Genomic DNA, 26,428 nt, shown 5'->3' on the forward strand with positions numbered 1-26,428 from the left:
TATATGTCATTGCTTCAAGGAGACGGCCTGTGAAACCCCCCAACCGTATATTTTTATAATTTTCCTTTCATATTACCATATTATAAAATTTCCACACCCCCCTTCCCCCTTTCCACATTATTATTCTGATTATTTATAAAAGAACCAAAGAAAATGTCTAAAATTTTCCCATCAATTTTAATTTTTTCCCCTTTCCTTCCCTCCTCCTTCAAATGACAATGGAAGCTTTTTAAAAATACCCCCCCCCCCCTAATTAATGATGCAGCTGCGGCAAAAATGATGACAAATCAAAATACCCCCTAAGTTTCATTGAGTTACGACTGCCCCTTTCCCTGCCGCATATTCCAAATTACATAATTAACTTAGTATGGTGTTATTATAATTTAGAAACATAAAAATTTAAAGAAACTAAATAATATCATTTTAAAAAAAATTAAAGATATTTAGGTGTATACCTACCAACGACACCACAACTCTGAATTCCTTAGCGGAATATCAAAAAATAGCTCCATTATCTCAGACAAATCCAGATGCTGCTCTAAAAAAGTTAAGGTCCAGGATCAAAGGCAGATTAGTTGAATTTCCATTACACTTTTTGATCGATGAAGGAGAAAACCTTTTGACGTTTCCGGAAAGTCATATAAGATTACCTATGGGGAAAAAATCCAAGATATTAAAGATATACACATAATTGATTATTAAAGGCTATACATAGCTTGAGGTCCCATCTATTCCTATTATATTTTGTGATAATCCTGCTATTGGAATTATTAGTTATGATGGAAAATGAATCAAACATTTGCTTTAAATTACGGCCACTCAAAATTTTAAATATTTTTTAGGTTTTATAACTTATTCATAGTATGTATCCATATAATAAATTTTGATGATTAAATGTATTCAAATGTTGATGAACAAGCAGATTAATCCTTCCAATTTTGATTTATACCTTAGAATAATATTGCAGTTATGACAATTATTATTTTTTAATTCGAGGTTAAGGTTTGCTTTTATAAAACGATTAAAAAAATAGGAGTCCATGTAACCTATTGTTATTAAAGTAACTAGTTACATTTTTGCAAAAAAATAACTGCAATATTTTTGGGAATGTAACTGCTAAAAGTAACTAGTTACTGTTAAAAATAATTCATTTTGATTAAATGTCTGATTCTGTATGAGTGCCTTTTTTTAAATATTTTATATGAATCAGACAGATACAGAATATAACATGAATCTGATTGACGAAAGAAATTGCACCACCCACTCTAAAATTATGATAAAACAACGTATACTAACTTGTCTAAGTTTCGGAAAATATTTTGATTTTTTTAAATAAATAACAATTTCTATATATGTATAACTATGCATTGAATAGATGTTGTTAATATAAAAAAAACGTTCAACCATTTTGACCTATCAAAGACTTCAGACTAGGCTTATATATGATCTATTTAATAAAGCCTTGACTGAACATTGTATCCTGATAAAAATTTATATATAATAATAGATAAAGCAAATTTTTGCAAAGGCATTTAGATATGAACCTATTTACTTTATATATAATCTAATGTTTTCTTATGGGTTAATTGATTATAATTTAAATGACTTCGATTACCTTCCCAGGCACCGGGGATATGTCAGTTATACAATAATTAATGGCAACAGAGACGCCAACAAGATCCTCTTAATGAACAATAATTATAAGAAAGCATATAACATTGCCATATCAACGTTTGTGAAATTTACAAAATCAATCTGAGCCATCTTTTGTAATGATTAAAATGAGATTAAATTATCAACTACCATATTCCCTTACAATAAGATGGGCCTTACAAAATATTACCATTTTTAAATTAAATGCCTATCGAATTTGATTCATTATGTGATGAATTAACGTTGGGTAGATTCATAACTCATGACCTGATTTTTTAAAGTAGTGAAAATTTAAATTGTTTTATAAAAAGATTTACAATTTAAAAATTAGATTATGCAAGCAGTGGCTAAAGCCATTGATATACTTAAAGGTGAGAGATACAGTATCAGGTTTACCATCAATAATACAGGCAAGTATTCAAAAGTTGTCAACCTTTAAGAGAATCTATACATGCTAGTATTACAAAAAGGTATTAGAGTTTAAATTATTTATAAATTAATAATATAATATTAATATAAGTTCTGTGATCTTTATGATGATATATTATTGCTGCAATTTCCCATCTATATAAAACTGACTGGCCTTAGATATGGTAAGAAGAAAATATAGCAAAAAAGGAAAATGTTAAAATCATCATTTTGATCATAATATTTTTAACCTAAAACGACTTAAATTTGTTGTTGCTAATGATTGTCTATAAAATTTTATACAATCCAATAATAACACTTTTTTTTCTTTATATATGATTTCCCAAATTCAAGTGCTTCCATAGAACGTTTATTCCTCAATGGAAGCTTATTTTTGCAAAAATTAGAGCGCGTTTCTTAGACAAATAATTCAAAAATAGTTTATTGGTAAAGGCACATAAAAAAATAATTAAGCTCGAATTTTTATAAAATATAATCAACGATGCTAATCTGATATATTATAAATGATCCATTAAGTAACTATTTTTTAAAATGTAACTGTAAATATCAATAATTTACATTTAAAAAAATAAATAGTAACTGTAGCTAGTTACCCTTTTTGAAATGTAACTATTTACATTTCAAAAGTAACTTTTAACAACAATAATATTATCCATCGTTTATAATAAAATTTTTATTGTCATTTATTTTTGTCTTTTTTAAAATTAAAACATATATCTAATGCAGTAACGAAGATTGTAGTTTAATAGTAGAGCAGCAATTGACCATTTATTTTTATAAAACCAAATTAATAAAAAATATTAAGATTTATAAATGAGCGGAATTCGTCTTTTAATTTTGAGTAAAATTCTCAAGAACTAACATTGTTACATTCAAAACTTTTTAATAATATTTTTAGTTTAAAATTCTTAACTTGCATTTGTTGTAAAACCAAAGTTAAAAAAAGTTTTGGATTCTTTTACAATTTTTGTAAAAATTGGCGTTAGTCATTTTTTGAAAATCAATTTCTTCATAGTTTATATCAAAATATCTTGAAAAGATTATTTTAAATAAATTTCCAACAACACAATTCATTTTAAAATTAATTATTGTTTTTTTTTAAAAATCAAAATAAAATATAAAAAATTTTCTTTTTCTTTTATTTATTAAGCATTATTGCCCCAAAGCTTATTTTTAAAAGGTGAAATTACACTATACATTCTGTCGATTTTCTCTTTATTTATTAAGAAAATAAGCAATTTTATATTTGGTTCTCCAATGTTATATATTTTTTTTAACGTAATAAAAAAAATGGCTCTAAATAATATATCGTAAATGAGCAAGATTATTTTTATTGATTTTAAATAATAAAGCAATTTTAAATTCGCTTCCCCACAAATATTTTTTTTTACCGTAGTAAAATAATATTATCTTTTACGTAGCAAAAATAGTATTAATTTTTTTTCAAGGTAGTTAGAATAATATAATTTTTTTAAAAAAATTAGAAGGGAAGCAATGTTCCCTTGCTTCTATGGACGCTTGGTCACTGATATAATTTATATATATTGTAATATTTTACCAAATAAAAGTTAATAATAAAAAGAAATATTTATTTTTAACGTAGTTAGAATAATATTGATTTTTTTTAAATACAGTAGATTGTTATTTTTTAAGAAAAACTACAGGGGACACTGATTTAATTCATATATATATATATGTATATAGAAGTTAATAATAGTAAAGAATAATTATTTAAATATATTTGTATAATGTGATGTTTATTATTGTTAAGGTTAATATAATCATCCGTTATGTTTGATAATAATATTCCTCAATTTGAAATTTATGAAAAAAATTTATTAATATTTACACTTCATTTATTTTATAATACTTTCTGATAAAATGCTAAATCTTAATTTTCCAAATATTTTAATTACACTATGTTTTACAGACCATTTTACCCTAAGATGCGAGCTATAATATTACACCCTCAAGCGTTTGAGGTTTATATAAAAATACAACTTTTGGTGGGTGGAATGCGTTGTATATTAAAAAAAAAGCAAAAAATATATCATATAGATTACATACTATAACTACATCATAAAAATATAAAATACAAGACAACGATAGTAAATGATTTTGCTTTTATATCAATTATTTATAAAAAAATGAAATTTCTTAAATAATTTGTTTCATCTATGGTATAATATAAATATTTTTTTTAAAAAAATTTTATAAATAAATTGTGATTCATTTTTAAAAAAAAAAAAACTCAGCCAAATTTTTTTTGTAGTGAAGCTGAATAGGATTATAATAAACATTATAACGTTTTTAAAATAAATATTCTGGGATTATTTGACTCTAATCTCCCAATTTTACATTTTAAGATAATTAATAATGAAATTTTAAAAACTAATTAAATGGTAATTTTTACTAATGTGTACAGTTAAAAAAATTTGTTGATCACGGATAAATATAAACACTACGTATTGATTACTTTATTATTATTATTATTAAGTGATAATGATATTAAAATAATGTAGGAATTCTTATAGTCCTAAATTATTATCAAAATATCTTATCAAAGAATAATATGGAATTTTATCATGATAATTTGACAGGTTATATATATATACATGAAAGAAAAAGAATTTAAATAGATATGCGATAAGTGACGAGATATTCGGGATACGCTTGTTCCCCACGATAAATGACGTATTCCGAATGTAGTAAACCGTTTTCCGTCGGTTTACCTACGACAGAATGATGTCCGGGAGGCGAATGAGCCATTTTGATTGCGGAAACTTGAACGAAAGATTTTCCTAAGCACACCCTGCATAATAATATTTGCCTGGAGATTGGAGAGAGGAAGAAAATGATGTTTATTTTAAAATAATAAAATAGTTATGAAAACAGAAGCAACCCAAAATTTTTTGAAAAAATGGCTAAGAAATAACTCTTTTTTTTATAAATTATTTTGTGCCGAAAAATAAAATATATTCGTTAAGTATGACATAATGACTTCGATAAATGTTGTTAACCAAATGAAATGAAGGACTAGTTAATTTGGAGAATAATGAACAAATTTAAAAACAGTTAAAAAGCTATCAAATAATATAAAATATACATTTAGAAACTATACTAACTGACCATTATTTATTGGTTCCTTATTCACCGATTATTTCCGAAATCTGAAAAAACAGCCTAATTATTATTCGAAAATAACCAGAGTTTGAACATAAATCAAAAAAAAAATTGTTACTTCATCTCGGAAGATTTTTAATGCATGAAAATTACAAAATATTTAGACATTTTTAAGGTAAAATTTTGCCAGAAATCTTTCTTTCTACTTTTGATAAAAATGGATAAAATAAAGCCACGCCTTTAATATATAAAAATATTTTATGTCAAACAATATTTATAAACAGGAGCTATTTATACCTATTGCACAAGTAACAAGATTTGTCCTTATGGTCAAGGCAACCCGTGCCGCCACCGATCCCATGAACATATTGGTTACTTTTGGAAGAATTCTCGGCGAAATAAATGCCTAAAGGAAAATAACAAAATGTTTAGAATCTGAAAATTGGAGATAAATTATAAGTATCGGTTCTAGCAACTAAATTCTATTTTTCTTTTTATCGTATTTTACCCTCAAATAATTATAAAATATAAATTTATAAACGTAATTTTATTTTTCATTTTTTTAAATTTGGGGATATTTTTTAAATTCCCCCGATTTCGGATTTATGAAATAACAAAATGCTAATATTGGAACATAATATTTATTTGGAGAAGAAAAAAGATAAACATCGTATATTTAAATCGGTTACTTATACAATATATTTAAATAAAATGGGCCTAAAAATTATTTTATTTAACGATTTCTATTAGATTAAAAAAAAATTCAATTCTCGGATTGAGGGCCTATGAATTTGAACTCATCGCCTCTTCATCTAAACTCACGTAAAAAGAACGAAAAGTTTAGATACTAATGATAAGAAGGAATATCATTTATAAAAAGCCTATTTAAAACCTGCTCCAAACATCCCCCCTAAATAAGAGTGCCTCTCGTCAAACCCTTTCCTCGCAATGATGCAAACGAATGGTGACCCGTGAAACAAAAATCTTTCATTGTGGTCACTCCCGTTTTCGGCCGATATTTCGATCCTCCTATGGAGATACTTTTCCCACAAACTTTTGTTGGAGACCCGTTCGATCTAGTGGTAAAGATATTACAAACAAATAATAGGCAGAAAAAATGCAATTGAAAAGGATCGAGAAAACTGGTTGAATTTATAAAATAAAATTGGCTACATAGACCCAAAATTGACGGCAAATTTTTTTTAGAGAAGATATTTAAAAGGAAATTACATCGAGGATATCGTAACGATTAAACGTGCCGCCCGCTAGCCCTTGGTCCCTGTGCTCTTTGATAGTACTCTGCATCATATTTTCGATCAGAGCGAATTCTCTACTGTCGCGATTCAATCGAAAAAGGGTTGTTCTTACCGAACAGTGAACTTTATTATCGGTAAAATGGTTTATCAGCTGTTCCTGGGACATGTTCGAAGTAGAGGACTCATTTTTATCTTAATTTTTTTAAATTTTTTTTATTTAATTTACCATTTTCGCAAATTAGTTATTTCTTACATTTTCTCATATATTTCTATCGCCAAAATCGTTCCAGAAAATTCTGGTTAATTTGGGTTTAATCGAGAAGTAATAATTAATAATACCTAATTTCGTAGATAACATTTTTATTCCTTTCAGCAATTTGTGACGGTAGCCGTAAGCGTCTATCCCTATCGATTTCAATTCTTCGTGGCCCATCTCTTTCAATATGTCTAAGGTGATCTTTTAAATGTTATCATAAAACAAAAACCCATAATTTTTTTTTAATAATTATATATGCCAGGGATGAAAACCGTTTTTAGTTATCATGCCATTATTTATAATTGTAATAGAATCAATTAACCTTAAAATTGATAGTATGATTAATCGTACGAATATATTGTCAATTGTGTATGATGATTAATTGATATGTTTAGATTTATTTGTAAAAGATATATAAACTATAGTAAAAAATTTATTGAAGCAAGTTAAAAATATAATAAATTGTTCAATAATAGTCAAATATGTCATTGGGGCAGTCGACAGGATTCGAGCCTGTGCGGGAAAACCCAACTGATTTGTTAAACGGCTCATTTTGAGCTCATTTTTAAAAACGGCTAACTCAATTTTTTATTAGGAAATATATTATGCAAATCTTAAGATTTTGCTCAGAGCACAAAGTTTTGAACATCTATTTACGAAATCCCGAGGGTGAGACAATATTTTTCTGGTTAAAATAATTGAGTTATTCGTTTTTAAAAATATGCTTAAATCGAGCCGTTTAACAACAATGCTCATTTCTATTTAGTTCATTAATAGTCAAATATGTCAATAATAGATATTTGGTAGTGGGTATAAGTACTCCTTAATAAGACCCAAATAAAATATACCCAACAACACCTTAATTTTTAAGCGCTAATATTGATTGTTTATTAAGTTTTCCAAACTTATCCTAATTAATTAGTAAAATAATAGATAGAGATACGGCTAAAAATATATAGAGCGACTTATAGCTGATAAAATAATTCAACTATATTTAATAACTTGGACATAAATATCTTTATTCTTGAATAACCTTTTCCTTTTCCAACATACCATACAATTGATTCAGATTAAGCTTTCGCAGAAAAGATTCCAATTCGAGATTACAAGTGTCGGATATCATTGTACCGTTTTTTAAATTTAAACCATCGGGATAATCGATTACCAAGCCATCCCCGTGCTCTTTAAAATCTAGCGGGCTTAAATTGACGAAAGAGGTACCGGGTAGGTCGACTGAGGCATCGATTGATAATACATCGCCTTCCGACTTTGTTGGGTAAACGGGCGAAGCTGGTGAGTTAAGTTGGGTGGTGGTACCCATGAGACCCTTCAACAAGCATTTGCAATCATCAGCCTTTTATTTAAAAAATGTAAATTTAAATACTAATATACTATCGTACAGTATATTTTATTTATTAAAGCTGAAATAAAAGACCATTGAGTGAAAATTCAGTCGACAAAATGATTACCTAAGATCCGTAAAATAGTCATAATTAATAGAAAGGGGGGGGGGGGGGTAAACGCAAAACTCTGATATAATCCCTATAGAAAATAAAATTAAGTTTAGATCCGGGTATAAATAAAACGGGAAATTAGACATAAAATGGAGAAGGTCATTAAGCGAATGAAGATTACTGTAGTAAGATCGAAGGGTGTCGCCCCTTCGTTATTTACTGCTCGTATATCGGCTCCGTGAGCTAAGAGCTGGGCGCAAAGTTGTGTCCTATTCTTGTGGGCAGCCTCGTGAAGCGGTGTAAATCCCCATTTGTCTCGCGTATTTACCCCATCGACCACCTTTATTATAATATGTTTCGGAGAGTAATATATATTCCTCTTTTTTAAACAAAAAAAAATTATGCGCTTCTAAATATATAATTTTTAAAAAATAGTGTATATCGCTAGATTGACAATCCGTCAGCTCAGTCATACCTGTCTAATTTTAGCAGAGTTAAGAGCAAGATTTTTACCCAACTTAGATAGTTGCCCAATACATAAAGATTTTTTTACTTTAGAAAAAATGAGATTATGTTCATTTTCAAAATTTTTTTTTTATTAATTCATCAAAATCATGTGTAAAATAATATATGTAATACATAAACTAGAAGGAATGTATAAAGTTATTATAAAAGGTTGTGTAAGAATAAAAATATAAAATTAATTTATGTAATTGTTATCTTTGTTAGTTTACTTGGTTTTTGTACAATATGTTTTATTTACATGGTGTTTGATAAAGCCAAGCCTTCTTTGAATTTATGAATATTGCAAACAGTTCTTTTAGAAATATAATCTTCTAGAAAATTCTCCCAATGATGACTTAAAAAATTTAATAACCTAAACTTTTTTTTAAAAAATTAACGATAACTAGTTATATTTGTTTTCCTTATAGTTTTTAAAATATGTTAAATTTTATAATATAAATGAATGAGTGAAATAAAAAAAAGAACAAATGCCCACTTAATAGAGGTCTTACGCAGATGGATTAAAAGTCTGCCTACTTTTCAAGGTAGATAGTTGCCCAATTTGCGAAAGCATTTTCTAAAAGAAGTTAATAGAAATTTGATGGGGACTCAAAATTTTGGTCAAATAAGGGAGTTGCCCAAATTAGATAGGTTTGACACCCTTGCCATTTTTCATATAATAAATTATCTACAATTTTATTTTTAACATTCTTTTTCCTTATTCTGAAATTAGATAGCCTATTTATTTGGCTTCTTCATATAAATTTTCTTAGTTGGTTGGCATAATTACGATTAGTCATACTTGTTTTAACTGAATATAAATATATACTAACCCTTTGAATTCCTGCATTTGTAATAGAAGTGGATTGAAGAAGGGCGGCGGCAGCATCAGCGTGGCCATAAGAAGCGGCGTTATGAAGTGGTATTAGGCCGCCACGATCACGAGCGTTTGGATCGGCATCAGCTGCGAGTAAGGTCAGGATTACGGACACGTTATTGAAACCAGCTATTTTTTTAAAAATGAAATTGTAAAATGAGATTATGGTCCACTCAAGAAAGTTTTCTGTTACAACAGCTGATTTATAAAAATTTACTATTGGATTATTTATAATCACATGACCTGATAGATTTGACATATTATTAATAAAAATGATTAAATTTTATTAAAACCAATTTTTAATATATCTTAACCCTAATCCATATCTCTCAACCCTTTAATCAGCCCTACCCGATATCTCCCTAACATTATTTAATCCTGTTCCTTACTTCAGACACTTCTTAATTTCAAAAAAATAATTCACCCAATAAAAAAATTTCTTTCAGTCAGCACTCTATAAGTTGAGCTTTTATCAAATGAAATTAAAGAAACGCATGAAATCAAAGGGTAAGTTATTTCACATGATCTTGCGTTGACAACTATAAAGGTTTGGCTTAAATTTAAATTTCTTTAAAATTTGGAACACAAACTAATATTCGTGGAAGATAGCCATGTATAAAATTTTTACAATTCGGTCCAAACCTATAAAAAAAACTCTTATACCAAACTAGAAGTTCTGCTTAAAGAATAGATTTTATAGTAACCAGCCAAATGCAGCGGCGTAGAATAACGACCTTTGGTGTCGCGACAATTAACGTTAGCGGGTGTTACCAGCCTTTTAACCTTATCCAGATCCCCTATCTTGGAGGCTTCCAATAAAGCAGCTCTACCTCCATCCATGAGTAGGTCCATGAGATCCGGATCATTCAAGGTCTGGAAGGGGGATGTAGCTGAGTAATATTAAAAATAGACATTTTGTGTTTTACTAATCCTTTAATAACTCATCCTAAATCATAACTTCAAATTTATGCTAATAAATAAATATTTTCGAGATATTTTACTTACTAAATTTAAAAAAATTAAGGAGTTTCTTATTTGTTTGTCAAATCAAAAATAATGATTTTTTTAAAATAACCATTATAATGTTTTAAGGAGGAAAAAATTAATCAACTAAAAATACCATACTCAAATCAGCTGTTTCCTCTGGTCTAAGATCCCGACCAAAATGATTGAGAATATAAAGCTCGAGCCGTTAGTCCATCTCTGTTAACTTTAAGTGGATCGGCTCCATATTTAAGCAAGATTTTGCACATATCGAATTTTCCTTTTTGTTAGTGTTGGGGAAAAAATTTTCTTATAAAAAATCAAAATTTTTTATTCGTGTCATTACAAATTCGCTATCAATAAGTTGGTATAATTGTAAAATTATGAATATAAACAATGTTAAAAGCGAATCATATTCGCAACAATTGAACCTTTAGCGGCCGCTTCGTGTAACGCTGTATAACCCCACAGGTCAGGGGTATCGGGGCAAGTATGACCTTTAAGCAATAATTTTTCGGTCATCTCCGTATGGTTGTAAGAGCAAGCGTTATGAAGAGGTATTAGGCCGCTGTAAGAATTATAAAGAGATTATTTTGGGATCTAATAATAAAAACAATCATTGATATTTTATGAAAAGTAATTCAATTAAATAGCAGCGAGATTTATGCCAAATTAAGACTATCGCACTAACATAAAAATTTACATTTTACTGTAGATTCGATATTCAAGTACATAGAATACCAAAATAAAATAGAGAAATACCCTTTATCTCTGGCGTGAACGTTGGCACCCATATCCAACAGTAATTCTGCTATAGCTACCCTATTATACCCGGCCGCAAAATGTAAAGGCGTGGAGTGTCTACCTTCCAAATCCTTGCAATACAGCATGTCTGGATAGGTTTTAATCAACTTCAAAAAAGTTTGAATATCACCTATTTTGCAAGCTTCCAATATTGCTTCAACTTTTGGGTCGAGTTTTATTAAAAAGAGAAAGATTTAATACCCATAAATCATATAAACAATTTTCAAAATATTAATAATAGCCAAAACAATTTTTTTCATTAAAAAAATATTAAATCACCTATATCATAAGAACAAAGGTCGCCCGTCTGAGGAATAATTTCCACTTTCTTTATATCCTCTGATTGACAAGGAAGACCGACTTCGATCGCTTTACTTTTGACATCCATTTCTTGTTTGTTACTACCCTTCTTCTTGACCTGGGATTTGACGGATGTCGATCTATTCAAACCTTTGTGACCATCTTACTCATTGTGAAAGAGAGAAAAAAAATTAGGTATAAAATGTCGTCATAAATATACCCTTGAAAACATCTAGCGTTTCCAAATTGGAAGCTAAATTCACAGCTTTAAAACCGTGCAAGGATACAATGTTTGGATCTATTCCGTAGGCTAAGAGCGCTTTGCATATCTGAGACGTACCTTGCTTAGCGGAACGGTGCAGAGCTGTCTGGTTAAGAGTATCCAAAGAATCGATCTTTACGATAAAAAAAATTTTTTTCGTTTAGACGTTTGTTAAAATGTTGAATCAGGTTTAAAATATTTTATACTTTAATATCTTTAAAACTTTCTCTCTACCCCTTCTTTACGTTTAGGTATTTATTTCACGAAAAGAAAGATATCTTCTCTCGAAAGAAAAAAGCCTGAATAAATAATTTCGAGATACAATTCTGAAAATTATTTTTACGAGAATTTGAAAAAAAATTTTCAAAATTTTTCAAAATGAATCATGGTTCAAACGTGATAATATCGTATAGTCCTTTAACCTTCAAAAAATTGAATTCTTAAAGGGATCCCTTTAAAACCCGTGATGATCCCGGATAGTTCTGATCCCTTAAAAAATTACGACATATATAATAAACCTTAGCCCCACATTTGAATAATTGATCCATAATATCAATGTGAGATAAATCGGCGGCGACATGAAAGGGAGTCAACATATCATTGTTCTTTTCATTAAGATCGCATCCCTTCTTGATTAAGTAGTCTATTATCTTAATAAAACGAAATAATATTTATATCTTTAAAGCTACATAATTATTAAAAATCAAATTTCTAAATGGTGGGTTTATATTATAATGCGCTATTAAAAAAAAATTATTTTTTTTACAACCAATAAAATTTTTCGACCAGTTGGTAATATATAAAAATTTAAATAGAGGTTTTCACCGGACCGAATTTTATACGAACGTTTACCTTAGTATTCTAGAGTGGGGTACGACTGGATCAAATAATTTCCAATTTACAGAGTTATTCAGATAATAAATGACTCAAGCGACACACAAATTTTTTCCAATAGCTGTAGAATATCTACCACTATTTTGAGTCTATTACATCTCCGCGTATTGTCTAAGGCCCCATGTTTCATGATTTTCGGCATTCCCTATGACATATTATATATAAGTCTAACTAACCTTGAATTCACAGTTAGCACGAATTTACGGCGAGGTATATAATTTCAATTATTATTATATCATTTCTTTTTGAAATAACCAAAAATCGGAGAAACTCCCCTATGGATTATTTATCATCATTTTTATGTCCGTATCAATTTACTGTCCCAGCCCGGGTTTACGCGGTTTTTTTCCGGCCAGCCCGTAACTTTTTAAATTTTGTTTATTCAAAATGGCCCTATTTTTGTTGATAGTTGCCCCAGGGAAGCCGAAAATTACGTGATAGCAAATGAATGTTTAAATGACTAATTGCGCAATTTTCCAACCAGTCGATAAAAAGCCCGATTCTTAAAAAGGGCCAGATTTTAGCCAGAATAATATTATGTAAGCCTCGAGATCTGTCAAACAGATGCCCTAATCTTCCTGCCTATGATTAAAAAAATCTCCAGATTTCCATAATATTATTTTTGATTATCGGGCCGTTAAAATCGATCCAAATCGGGCTTATCAATACACCAATTGATTAATACAAAAATTAGGTCAAGGCGGGCTTTGGCCTTAATCTGCAGGTCTCCTGATTAATATTATATCACAATTTCAATTAATGAAACATTTCAAATTTATCATACCTGCTTCTTTTTTTAATTGGCTGAGAACTATATCACAATTTCGATTTGGTTAATTAAAATAAGAAATTTCAAATTTATCGTACCTGCTTTTTTTTGGTTGGCTGAGATTGGGAAACAACGTGAAGCGCGTTATCGCCGCTCAAGGGATGCTTAAAACCGTGTAATTCGTTTACAAATTTTTTTATACGGCCCATGTCGCTTTTGCGTATGGCGTCCAAAAATTGGATTCCTCTGTATTCATCTGATAACGTTACAACAAAAAAAAAAGAAGGATATTGGTAAAACTTAAAATGTATCGCTTTCCATATCTTTCCCTCATTACTTACTTTCCCCGTGGATAATATGAAATGAACTCACATAGCATCCTGGTCCTAAGCTCATCGTCGTAGGCACAGTCGAAGGTCGAACGACCGTGACAATTGAGTAAAGTTGGGTCGGCGCCGTGACTTATGAGTAGACTACAAACATCCAGCCTGTTTTTATGAGCCGCTTCGTGTAGGGGAGTGAAGTGCCACAAATCTTGGGCGTTAACGTCGGCTCCGTGATTTATTAAAAGTTCGGCTATCTCAAAGTGACCATACGAACTGGCGTTGTGGAGGGGGACTAAGCCACTTTTTTAATTTTGGTTTGTAGTTTAATTTATTACTAGAATGGGATCCGATGGGTTGCAAATGTCAACGAAAGAGGCTGATGTCAGGAAGGGCATCCAATAATAAAAACTTGTCCAAACCTGCTATAAACCCTTCCGTTTAACATGCCTAAGGCAAAATACAGTTAAATGGATGGATGTCGTCTGGTGTAAGTAGGAAGGAAGAAGACAAGCTGGGTGAAAGAGATAGATGATGATATTAAAATGGTAGATTAGAATGGTGGTGATGCCCAGGAACGTAGAAAATGGAGAAATGAGATTAGAGGGGAAACTGGTTTACCTAGGTGAAGCCGGAAATGGACCACGAAACGAGGAATAATCCCATTGGTCTAGAACTCAAAACAAAGCTCAAACTAAAATGATCATTATTTATATGATCAAAGATTTAATCTTGGGGATTAATGAATAAAATTTTTATATACCGTCTTATTTATGTGATATCTTCATTGATACTTTTTATGAATTTTTTATCAAAAAGTTATAAATATCAGCCTCAAAAAGGAACTTTTAAAAGAAAGTAATTTCAATCACAATAATCCATGAATGTAATTGCAAAAAAATCATCGATACTATTAATATTTAAATAATTGATCAAATAAAAAAAAAGTTTGAATAAATTATTTTTCCATATTAAATAATGTCCGGAATTTTGATTGGAGGAGATCCCAAAAATATTAATTAAAATCTGCTTTCAATTGTAAATTAATTAATTAATTCTTTATTTAATTAATAAATGTTTGTTTTAGAAACCTGATTATAAGATCATTTTCCAGTTGAATATGATGAATTCATATGACCTTTAAAAAAACACACTAGATACATACAAGTATAAAAATCTCTAAAAATGGCACGAGGAAATCTCAACTATATAATAATTTAAGGGTTTTCTAAAAATAAAAAAAAAAACTTGTTCTATTAGAGTAACCGAACTTAAAAAAGACAAAAAATTTTTTTAAATCATATACCCCTTATCTTTGACTTGAGGGTCGGCACCATTTTTCAGAAGTATTTTAACTATACTGGTTATGTTGTACCCGCTGGCTAAATGGAGTGGCGTTGACATTCTACCATCGTCGGCGTGGCAGTTGGTGTTGTAAGGTGTCAACAAGTAGCAAAATTTTTCCTCGTTGCCCAACTTAGAGGCCTCGAGTAATTCGTCTTTTTTGTATTCGCCTTGTTTCGTGTTTTTTTTTTGGATAATCAAGAAATTATTCGTTTTCCTAATGAAATATGGAGGTTTTAATCTTTTGGAAGAGGTAATATTCCCTAAAAAAAGATATAAACATGGTTTGGGACAGAAATCCCAAAGCTAGTTTTTAATAAGTTTCAAAATATGGCGTCTTATTGTTTATATTTTTTGATGTTTAACAGTTTTAGAACCGGAACCAGGAAACGACGCCAAATTTAAGAACCGAATGCGGAAAACAAAAATCTTAGGAACCCTAAATATCTATTTTTTTAAAAAAAATATTCAGAATAATAAAATAATTAGAACATGGGGCATAAAATGGTGAGAGTAAAATTCGGTGACGGAAAGGAAGGAGTTAGGCAAGTAGAACAGATACGGAAGAGAGTAGAGTCTGAAAGATTGAGATCCAGCCATGATGCGGCGAGGAGGGAGGGATAGATATCTTAGCAATTCTCGAGTTAAAGCACATAGAAAATAATAATACTAATAATGATAATTAACCCAAGATGGTAGTACCTCCGCAGTTCCGAGATTAAATCTAATTTAAAATCGATAATGATAATTAACCCAAGTTAGTAATACCTCCGCAATTCCGGAATTACATCACATTAATAAAAAAACAAAATAAATATCATTTTCCTTTATAGAATTTCGGGAATAATTAAAATACGATATTAATATATGTAGTAAAACTTTTAAAATATTTTACATCATATAGTTTTTTTATATTTATGTTAACATATGTAGAGAATAATAAATAATTACATTTTGATTTTATTTACAAAACCCCCCTGTTTGTCTTTGTTAAACAACAATTTTAATTTTTTTTTGTATGTTCAAGGGTTTTCATTTAATGGGGGCGTGTTATAAATAGTTGTATTTATTTATTAATATTAGATAAATTTTTTTGTGTGAGTCATGAAATATTTTTTTTTGTTTGGAATTTTATTTTTAATATTTTTTTTTAAAAGTTTCGCGCAGTCATCATGAACATTATTATATAAATATTTTTAATATTTATTATGTAAAAATAATTTAATATTTATAAAGTAAAAAATAATCATATATAAACTAAAAAAAAAAGTGGAAAATTATTATTTTATAATTATATTTTTTTTTTAAAAATCCTTCTTTCGTTTAAAAGAAAAATAAAGACGAGATATTATTCCTTGTTGTGAAATTAATAAAAAAAGGTAAAAAAAAAATAAACTGCTAAGTTAAACGTTTCTGTGCATTGCGAAACGTTGAAATTGGTGCCGTGACCAGGATGCCATTATCGCTCGTACTTGCTCAAGATGCGCAAAATCGAGAACATAGATCTCTTTTCTCGTTATTAAGAAAACAAACATAGAGACCCTGTATATCTTCCAGAAACCAAGATAGTTAGCGGCGTAGTTACCTATGATTTCAAATATGTCGATGTGCTTATAAGCTTGTGATAAATTGTCATGTGCTTCCTTGTTATCTAAAGTTGATCCTGACATCCGCATCTTTTCCCAAGCTTCAGATGCAGCATGTGCATCTCGAAGGTTTTTGCTCTGTAAACTATACGTGGTAAATATGCTAGAAACTTTACTCAGTACGTTGTCGCCTATATTGCAGCTACCCATTCCAACTGTAACGATCATTTTTGCTTTATGTGCTGAGGAGTTCCAGCGTTGTATAGCCTTAGGCGATGCTGTAGCAACTATTTTTCCCGATATAAACTGGTTCATTATTTGGAATGCAGCTTTGAAGTCGGTGATTATCGGTAACCCAGAATAATTGTGAAAAATCCTACGTATCAATTCGCCATACATCCCTAGTTTCTGGTATTTATCGAAGCTTCCAGTCTTTAGCCCTTCCAGATAACAGTACCGTGAGTGTAGGTCTACCCAGTCTTCATCTATTAGAGCCAGATTTTCATCTAGTGATTCACAGAACATGGCGTTGAGCCCTAACCTATATGCATGGGAGGCATTTCTGAACTTAACGTTTGCCTGTATTCTTTTCTTGTCAAACACGCCTTTAAAGTTCTTATGTGTGAAACGTGAGTCATTTGCTATATCCATCAAGCACACAAGGGCGTGTGCCGTTTGATTATCATAAGTTGGAGTTATAAAGACTCTAGCCATAGCAGGTCTAAAGATATAATAGTAAATTTGTCTTTAATAATAACTTTTAACTTTTCACGTTTTAACGAATTACGGATCTGCTGTTCCTGTCCAACCTTGGAATAATCCATCGCTGAGAAGAGCGTGCGCCAAAATCCCTCTTTTGGAAATGCATGCTTGTATGTCTTTCAGAATAAGCTCTAAGTTTAGCCACTTGCCTGTGCTAGTAAGTCTAAGGTTGTAGTCATGGTGCTGGGCCCAGTGATGTCTAGGTGCACTTGGGCTCCAGGAGTTCTACGCAGAAAATTATAGGCCGCTCGATGGAACCGACCAGGGCAGGTTCAGAAAGGCGTTCAGATATTGCCTGAATTGGCTCAGTGCAGCGATGGATAAGGTACAGGAACCTGAAACCCTGGCCAAAATGATGAAATCTTCACTTGCCATATTGCAAAATTGTATGCATTATAAACACGAGAAATTAAATCTTGGCATGGACAAACGATTAAGGAAATTAGAGGAAGAACTCAACAGCATAGGGAGATTGGAGGTTAGCATTTAGCTTTAAGACATAGCGGGGCACTAGAAAGAGAACAGATAAACTTAGCATACATGTACCATTTACTCCCAGCACCAGATGCACCTCCACTCAAGGAGATTATGAAGTGGATATCAAATTAAAGGAGGGATATGTGCCCAAGTTTTGTGCATTACGTCGGATACCGTTCGAATGGCGAAATGAAGTAGACAAGGAATTGGAGCAGTGGGTGCAGAAGGGCATTGTTTGTCCAGTGGAATATAGCGAATGGGCAACACTGTTAGTACCCGTGAAGAAGGCCAATGGAAAGCTTCGTTTATGCGCTGATTTTCGGGTCACGCTAAACCCGTGGGTTGTGGAGATAAAATATCCGTTACCTCGGATTGAAGAAATATTAGCTAATTTGAAGGGTAGCATATATTTTTCAAAGGTGGACTTTTCGAACGCTTACTTACAATTGAAGGTAAAACCCGAGGTACAAAAGCTATTAACGATCACGACTCCGAAGGGATTGTATGCCTTCTGTAGATTGCCGTTTGGACTGTATATCTTTTCACATAGATTGCACATATTTCATGAGAGGCCATAAGAAAGGCTTCTCTAAAAACTTGCCTACGTTGTCCGATTATTACTTTAATTTTATTATTATTAATTATCAATGTATGATTTTAATAAATCACACATATTTTTAACAATTAGATCATTTTCAGATTTGACTACCCATATAGCAGAAAATCTTGTATGTTCTTCTCCATCTATAATGAGGTGAGTAAAGACTGGCATTTGATAATGATTTAATTTATAAGTTGCATCAACCAGGAGAATCTCTGGGAAATTCATTCAAATATTCCCTCATATTTGGTGTTTGGCAATAAATCCCCCTGAAGGCTGTTATTTTCAGTGACTATTTTGATAATATTATTAGGGTTTTGATTTTTTAATAAGTTGATAACATCCAAAAGTTCAGACTTCAGAGTCCCCTGGCTGATATAGCGTTTTCTTTTTTATAGATTTGTAGCTTAAATTCCTTTTTGTTGGAGATCATATTTTATTTTAGGAAATGAGTCACCATATTCTGAACATTTAATAATAACTGCTCTTGATTCTTCCGCCATTTTACTAAATTAGAATCTAAATTAATATATAAAAATGGTAATATATTTGATAAAAAAATATACCCAAATCAAATTGTATTGAATAAAAAAAAATACTATCAAATGCAAAACCAATTAAATAAGCAAAGTGTCATTAGAACATTTACAAGTAGTAAAGGTGATTGAAATGTTCCCTTCAAGAGTGCCTATAAAAGCAAAATTCATGCAAATAAACTGGAAACATAATTTCGCTAGATACAATTGACATTTTCAAGGCCATTCATATTTTATATATTACATTTACTCTATCAAAGCATATTCATATAATTTAAATAGATTACATATAAATTGATAAAAAAATACTTACTGGCTAATATCTAATTTTCAAGGATAATATTAACTTCCTTCAGATGAAAATTTTTACAAATTGAGACATAAAAGTAATATAAACTGTTTTATTAAATTTTAAATATAAAATCATTATTGTAACTAAGTATATAAAATATAATATACTTTTAAATATAAATTGAGTATTCAAATTATAAAACGAGTATTTACAATAAACGAGGGCATTTAGATTCGTACGCGTTTATTTATATGAAAATAAACATGTAAACCTTTTTGGCGTGCTTGGTGATTCATGAAAATCGTGAAAAAACAGTGCACGCTTAGCGCGCATTATCATTAGCCGTCGGTTCATGGGGGAAACCAAAAAATGGCATGTGACCAGCTAATTTGTATTCAACATGGCTACAAAAATGCATTAAATTATTCCTTCAGTGTGGGTAAGTATTTGAATTTATATATATTAGGGTTCATAAAAAGATTATTATTTTTACCCGTAAACACGGATTTGACAACCGGGTCGGCTATATCGAACGCGGATTTTCCGTCAGAGTTGGATAAGTTAAAATTCGCCCCGTACTGAATCAATACTTGTTGATAGTTAATGATATTTATTATTATTATTTTTTGTCTATTTAAATCATTGAATAAAATTCGAAAATTGTAGTGCTCACAAAAATTAAGCATTAGCGTTTGGAATTATGTTTACCCATTTGTTAACATAAACTATTATTGCGTTTTTCTTAAAACCAATTTGGACGTTATCACTTTTAAATATTTTATTTGAAATAAACCGCATCAAAATGCTTCAATCTGAATCGGATCATTTCAAAAAATAAAATGTATTTTAAAAAAATAATCATGACTATCCCATTATTTTTCTTCTTCATGAAAAAAAAAATCTTTGGCATTTAGGGATTCGAACCAGATTTTGGGTTGAGGAATTTTAAATTCCATTTGATAACCATGATCCTAGGTCAACGTGTTTAGCCAAACAATTATAAATTTCTGAACCTAAATTCGGGTTGGAAGCCCTGATTGTATTTGATCTTAAAAATTTATTTACTGAGGCAAGTCTCCGCCTTTCCCTTGATAACCGCTTCGTGCAAGGGCGTAAAATTCCAATTGTCAGTAGAATTTGGATCGGACTTATGTTTCAGTAACAGTTGAACGACCTCGTAGTGACCAAATGAACACGCGTTATGTAGGGGTATTAAGCCACCCTCGTCTTTTATATCGACATCGGCACCTATCTGAATTAGATAATTTACCACTTCCTGCCTACCAAATCCTTTTATTTATTTATTTTACGTCAGAGAATTTTATCATTATAATTAACAATGTGGAAAAACTCAATTTAGGTATTTCTAAGAACAATGATAAATCAAGATGTTACCCAAATCAAGATGTTGAAATTTCATAATTAATATTAATTGATATTATTATTTTAATAAAAATAATGGAGTTATATTTAAATCCAAAATTATTACGTGGAGTCGACCTAGTCGAAAACTGACTAGAGTTATGAACTCAGTTTTTTAGCTCTATTAGTGAAGTTGGGTCGACTAGAGGACGAGTATTTCAAATTAGTATTTATATTATTATTAATAAACAACATTTGTTATGTTTTTTTTCAGTCGTGAATATGAGTTATATACTTGAGTCGACCAGATGACGAGTATATGTTATGAACGTGAATCGTTTTTAAACTTAGGTAAATTGGAGAATTTTATATTATAAATTCTTGGGGTGGGGGGGGGGGGGGGTGGTTGTTATTTTTTAGGTAAATTTTTTAATATTAATAAAGGATTGGCAGTTTTATGATTGGTTCATTTTTTACTGTATATAAATATTTTTTTTTGTAGTATAGTATTTATAGATTTTAAAAAATCATTTAGGAATTTTTAAAATATTTTTTCCTAAATTATGTGAAGGAATAGAGGGTTCTTAGCCATACATACAGCATCTATATTAGGGGGGGACGGTTAGGGGTAGGAACATTTTGCTTATAAATTTTTTGAATAGAGTAGGCATCAAGGTGGGGGGGGGGGGGGGGGTTTAAATTATTTTGGGGGCTTCGACCCCCACATTTTAAAAATTTCCCAATATTTTCTCCTTTATTAGTGTCTAACCACTGTAGAAGCCAGCATAAGTGAAAAAAATATTAGTAACAATACGCGACTGAAAGCATTATTCTTAAAATTTTATCAATGAATTCAATCCATTTGGTGTAGAGAGAAGAAGAAAAATCACCCCCTAAACCTCCCATTTTTTATGATCACTCATTATATCTTATTCTATGTTAAAAATAATTATTTTAATTAAATTTTTGCATATAACAAAATTTTGCAGAGATTTCATTATAATTACTTTTATAATATAAAAATTTTATGACTAAGAACTTATTATAATAATATAGCAATTTTATTATTTTAATTTATAAAGAGAGGTCTACTTTTCTCTGAGATTTGACAAATTCATCTAGAATCAAATTTTTATCTAGAATATTCTCTTTATAATATTTAATATTGTGAATCCATTTAAACAGCTTTCACTGGTGCTATTTCTTAAATAGGTTTTAAACCTTTTCAAAGTTGAAAAAGGCCTTAGTGTAGGTTCTAATCAGTAAGGTAGCTAAAATAAAAAGCAATGTTTTGATATTAGGCAGGGAATCTAAATGCAATTACACATGGAAAGGGCCTGCAAAGCATTTTTTGGTCTCAAAGAGTAATCTATTCGACATCACAAAGTAACTTATCATGCGATATTGATAATTCATCAGAATAAAACTGATTTTCTTAATATCCTCTAAAAATATTTATATAAAAATCCTAAATCGTAGATGCATCAATATTTAAGCAATTGGACTATCTAGAAAATACTCAAGGTTTTAAATTTTTAATCACAAACATATTAGCGACCATCTTTACTTTCTCTAAAAATACCAAATTCAATGATTTTTCTTTTATTTAAAAATTATAAAAAAATAATTAAAATTTTTAAAACTATCTAATCAGTTTAACATTATAAATTTTATTATTATATTGTTATTTAATAATTTACATATAATTTTTAATTTATATTTTTAAACCATTTTGTCATTTAAAATTGATTTGTTTTTTTTAAATATATTTCATTTTGATATTGTATATAAATTTATTTATAAATTGAAATCGTTTTTTAAATAAAATTATTCACAATAAGAAATAAATTTTCATAAAATTATTTTTTAAATTAAATATTATTTTTTTGAGGTTATGTGGGGGGGGGGGGGGGGGGGTAGTCTACACCACTGCCTAATAGAGTAAATTTTGGGAGGTTATCAAAATTTATAAATAAATTAGGGAAAATATATTGCTGTAAAACTATATATAAGTTATATAAAAAATTAAATTAACTTTGACTCAAGTTCATGACTTAAGTTGGTAGTCTTAACTCAAGTAAAAATATATATTTAAAAAGAATGGAAAAATGTAGTTTGATAATAATATAGATTAATTTGAATATATGTCCTCTAGTTGACTCAAGTTCATAACTAGTGTTGACTTACATTCATGTCTAATGTCAACTTGAGTTGACCTGAGTAAATTTAATTCATATTTCTATAGGCCTATAATTAATTAAAATATCTGAACTTTGTTAAATTAGCTTGATGTAAAAAAAATTAGCGATGATGGGCCTTAATATTTTTCAAATTATTTATCTTTTAGATGTATTAAAAAATATAGAAGTAAAAGTTTGTATATCATTCATAAAATGTTCACAAATTGTCTACAATTTGATTAATATTATAAAAAAAGTACCAGCTGCAATATGTAATGGTGTTGATTTGCGACCTTGATCATCTCGGCAATCAATGTTATCTTTATTAAGCAAAAGCTTGACTCTTATTATATCTCCATTTTTACAAGCTTCAAATATACCTTTTATTTTATCAGAGTATTTTTTATCATCAAAAAAATTTTCAAAAGAATCCAATCTAGATGACATTATAGTTCCCGACTATATAACTCGCATTCATGCTTATACATTAAATGTTTTGTCCTAAATTGAATTGAAAGATAATCATATGATTAAAACTTGAAAGTAGTTTTGCTAAAATAGGAAAATTGAAAACGACATATTATCAGATATTGACATACGGAATGTCAAATTATAAAATATGCAAAGGATTTATGAAATTTTATAATAAAAAATTATCAGCAACATTTGCTTTTGATTGCACTAATATTTACAGAAATAATTTTTATTTATAGAATTTTTTTTAAATTAGGTTATTTTATTTTATTTAATTACTTTTTTTAAATGTCCATTGCTTTCCGATTTATTTTAAAATATATTTCCCATTTTTGTCCTATCATAGATTTTTACATGGATATGGGCATATGACTATCTTAGTTTAATACGTGTAATGATTTAATGAAACATATTAACAATTAAATTAAAACCCATTCATATAAAAATATTTTGCTTGCAAAAATAATATTAATAACACAAGGAAGAATAAAAGAATTTTCTAATTATTTTTGCAAACAAAATATTTATGTATGGGTTTTAATTTAATCGTCAACATGTTTCATTAAATCATCACAACACTGTACTACCTATTATATTTGGGATAATTCATGTAACATCTATATATATTACCATAGTAATATTTATAAATGCAGATATCACAATATAATAGATGCTATGGGTGTTGGGTAGTTAACTTTCATCTATTGATCATAATCATAAATATATATATAATCATAATAAAATATATCTAAATAGCGAATATATCACCATTATAAAATATATCCAAATAACGAATTTACAAATTCATAATATATTGTAATATAATATGATATATCAATACATATATTTCATAATATCAATAATAACTAAATATGTATACTTTACACATTACTACACTACCCTAAGTTATTTATCTGATATGTTTATATTTTTTTCTCCTTTTATTGAAAATTAATCCTTTGCACATGACATTAAGGTTACTAGAAGGATGTTACATGGGCTCGACCCTCCTCAAAAATTTGAATAACCCTCTGAATGGAATTTTTTTAATGGCTCCCTAATAACCTCATTTTGATAGCCCTCTGACTATTATGTAATTTATATAGATTTGATATTATTTATTTATTATTTAAAATATCTTATAACCCTAATTAAATAACATTTATTAATTTAAAATAATATAAATACTATTTAATATTGTGATTTAAGTTAGCGAGTTCAAAATCATAAATCAACTATATGACTGATTTTTAAATTTAATTCTAAGATCCAAACTATACGAAACAACTTTGTTAAAACACTAAGTATATCTAATTAAAACATCTTTTACTAATTTATTTTATATTAGATAATGAAGAAAGAGGAGATAGATTTTGAGATGAATACTTTAAATAATAGAAATAGAAGCAATACTGATAATATTTTAGACAAAATAAGTGGGGGCAATAAAAGAGTTGGAGTTAAAGTTTATTTAATTAAAATATCTTTTACTCATTTATTTTATATTTATTAGATACTGAAGAAAGAAGAGATATTGATTTTGAGATAAATGCTTTAAATAATGGAATTGGAAACAATATTGATATTGATAATTTTATTAAAGAGAAAAGGGTGCAATGAAAGAGTTTTATATTTAATTAAATCTTTTACTCATTTATTTTAAATTATTAGATGATGAAGAAAGAAAAGCTATTGATTTTGAAATGAATGCTTTAAATAATGGAAATAGAATCAATATTGTTGTTAATGATATTTTAAACGCGGTGAAAGAGTTGGGGTTGAACATAGTACATTCAAAATATAGTTTTTAAATTTAAAACTGCTATAGAATTAATATATATAATGCCGATACTCACTTTTAGGTTATATTTAATATATTTATTTATCCTTGCATTTAGTCCTGTAAATCGGCGATACTTTTGTTATATATTTTATTAACAAGTACCATTTTTCCTTTACAGTGTCTTCCATGGAGCACAAAATATAATAATTAAGAATTATATTTATTAGAAAATAAGGGCTTCTGAGTTTATCTAACCGCAGTCGTTACTTTCGTAGTTTTTAACTAGCATATAACATGATGTTTACTTCGTGGTTGATAAAACGACCACTAATAGATAAATTAATAAATAGTAATCAGGCGATTAATATTGGCGCAAGCTAGATATTCTATGAACTCATAATTTCCTACTGGATATGACACTAATTTATTTCTTTTTATTTTGTCATTACTTAATCATATTAGCAGAGTTTGACCCACTAACTAAAAGGTTCTTCTTCTGAATATTAAAAAAAAATGGTCGTAGAATTTAAAGAAGAGTTCTAGTTTCTGTTTTTAAATTTAACACAGTTTCCATGATATTAAACAATGACTAACCGATTTTGTTCCAATTTTCTATGAACCTTAATATGGAATTAAATTTTAGTTTCCGGTTACCGGATTTACCCCGATTCCGTGAAAAATTGCTTGTTTCTGCCATTTTAAATATTTTGATTAGGAGTTAAGTTAAATAATATCTCTAGTTTGTCCTATACAATGTAATATGTTTTTTTCATACAATTTACAATTTCAGTAATGATTCATAGAATATCATAAATATATATATTATTTATCTTATCTTATCTCCTCGGCGTGTTCATCGGATATGCCAAGTGATTAGCTTACTTGGATCATACAGAGGTTCATTTACAGTAATGTAGGCATAGGCGGGGGGGGGGGGGGGGGGGTTCAACCCCCTTCCCCCCCACCCCCATGAAAAATGAAAAAAAAATTTTTTTTAATTTTAATTTAATAAATTCTTAAAAAACGCTTGATTTTTATGTTTTAAATTTATTATAAATAATAATAGATACACATTTGATTATTTATATATTTATTAAATAATTTTATATTATTTTGCATTTCATAAAAGTTGTCTAGTTTGTC

At 29.0% G+C, this 26,428-nt stretch overlaps 2 protein-coding genes across 5 annotated transcripts in view; one reads left to right on the plus strand and one right to left on the minus strand.

The window, feature by feature from the left end:
- Window positions 1-876, plus strand: part of LOC135927174 (phospholipase D2-like) — a 30,778-nt gene extending 29,902 nt beyond the window's left edge. For 3 of the 4 annotated variants that reach the window (XM_065463125.1, XM_065463128.1, XM_065463126.1), the window contains one exon: window positions 440-876. In XM_065463125.1, coding sequence (XP_065319197.1) covers window positions 440-691 — 252 coding nt within the window. In that variant the 3' untranslated portion in view covers window positions 692-876. The remainder of the gene's footprint in view (window positions 1-439) is intronic. The other variant, XM_065463127.1, reaches the window with a different exon arrangement.
- Window positions 877-4,327: 3,451 nt separating this feature from the next.
- On the minus strand, window positions 4,328-23,577 carry LOC135927233 (poly [ADP-ribose] polymerase tankyrase-2-like). The gene is made up of 21 exons (XM_065463187.1): window positions 23,289-23,577; window positions 20,552-20,776; window positions 19,980-20,075; window positions 15,195-15,402; window positions 13,938-14,191; window positions 13,664-13,821; window positions 12,421-12,552; window positions 11,861-12,035; window positions 11,620-11,802; window positions 11,299-11,500; window positions 10,968-11,104; window positions 10,723-10,816; window positions 10,257-10,420; window positions 9,509-9,681; window positions 8,353-8,511; window positions 7,751-8,071; window positions 6,801-6,918; window positions 6,436-6,653; window positions 6,098-6,281; window positions 5,503-5,611; window positions 4,328-4,912 (listed from the first exon to the last, which is right to left on the minus strand). The coding sequence occupies exons 1-21, from the start codon at window positions 23,473-23,475 to the stop codon at window positions 4,714-4,716; spliced, it is 3,696 nt and encodes a 1,231-aa protein (XP_065319259.1). The 5' UTR covers window positions 23,476-23,577; the 3' UTR covers window positions 4,328-4,713.
- Window positions 23,578-26,428: the final 2,851 nt, after the last annotated feature.

The sequence above is a fragment of the Gordionus sp. m RMFG-2023 genome, chromosome 3 (genome assembly GCF_954871325.1).
Source record: "Gordionus sp. m RMFG-2023 chromosome 3, tfGorSpeb1-WG-v2, whole genome shotgun sequence".
In the NCBI taxonomy this organism is placed as follows: domain Eukaryota; kingdom Metazoa; phylum Nematomorpha; class Gordioida; order Chordodea; family Parachordodidae; genus Gordionus; species Gordionus sp. m RMFG-2023.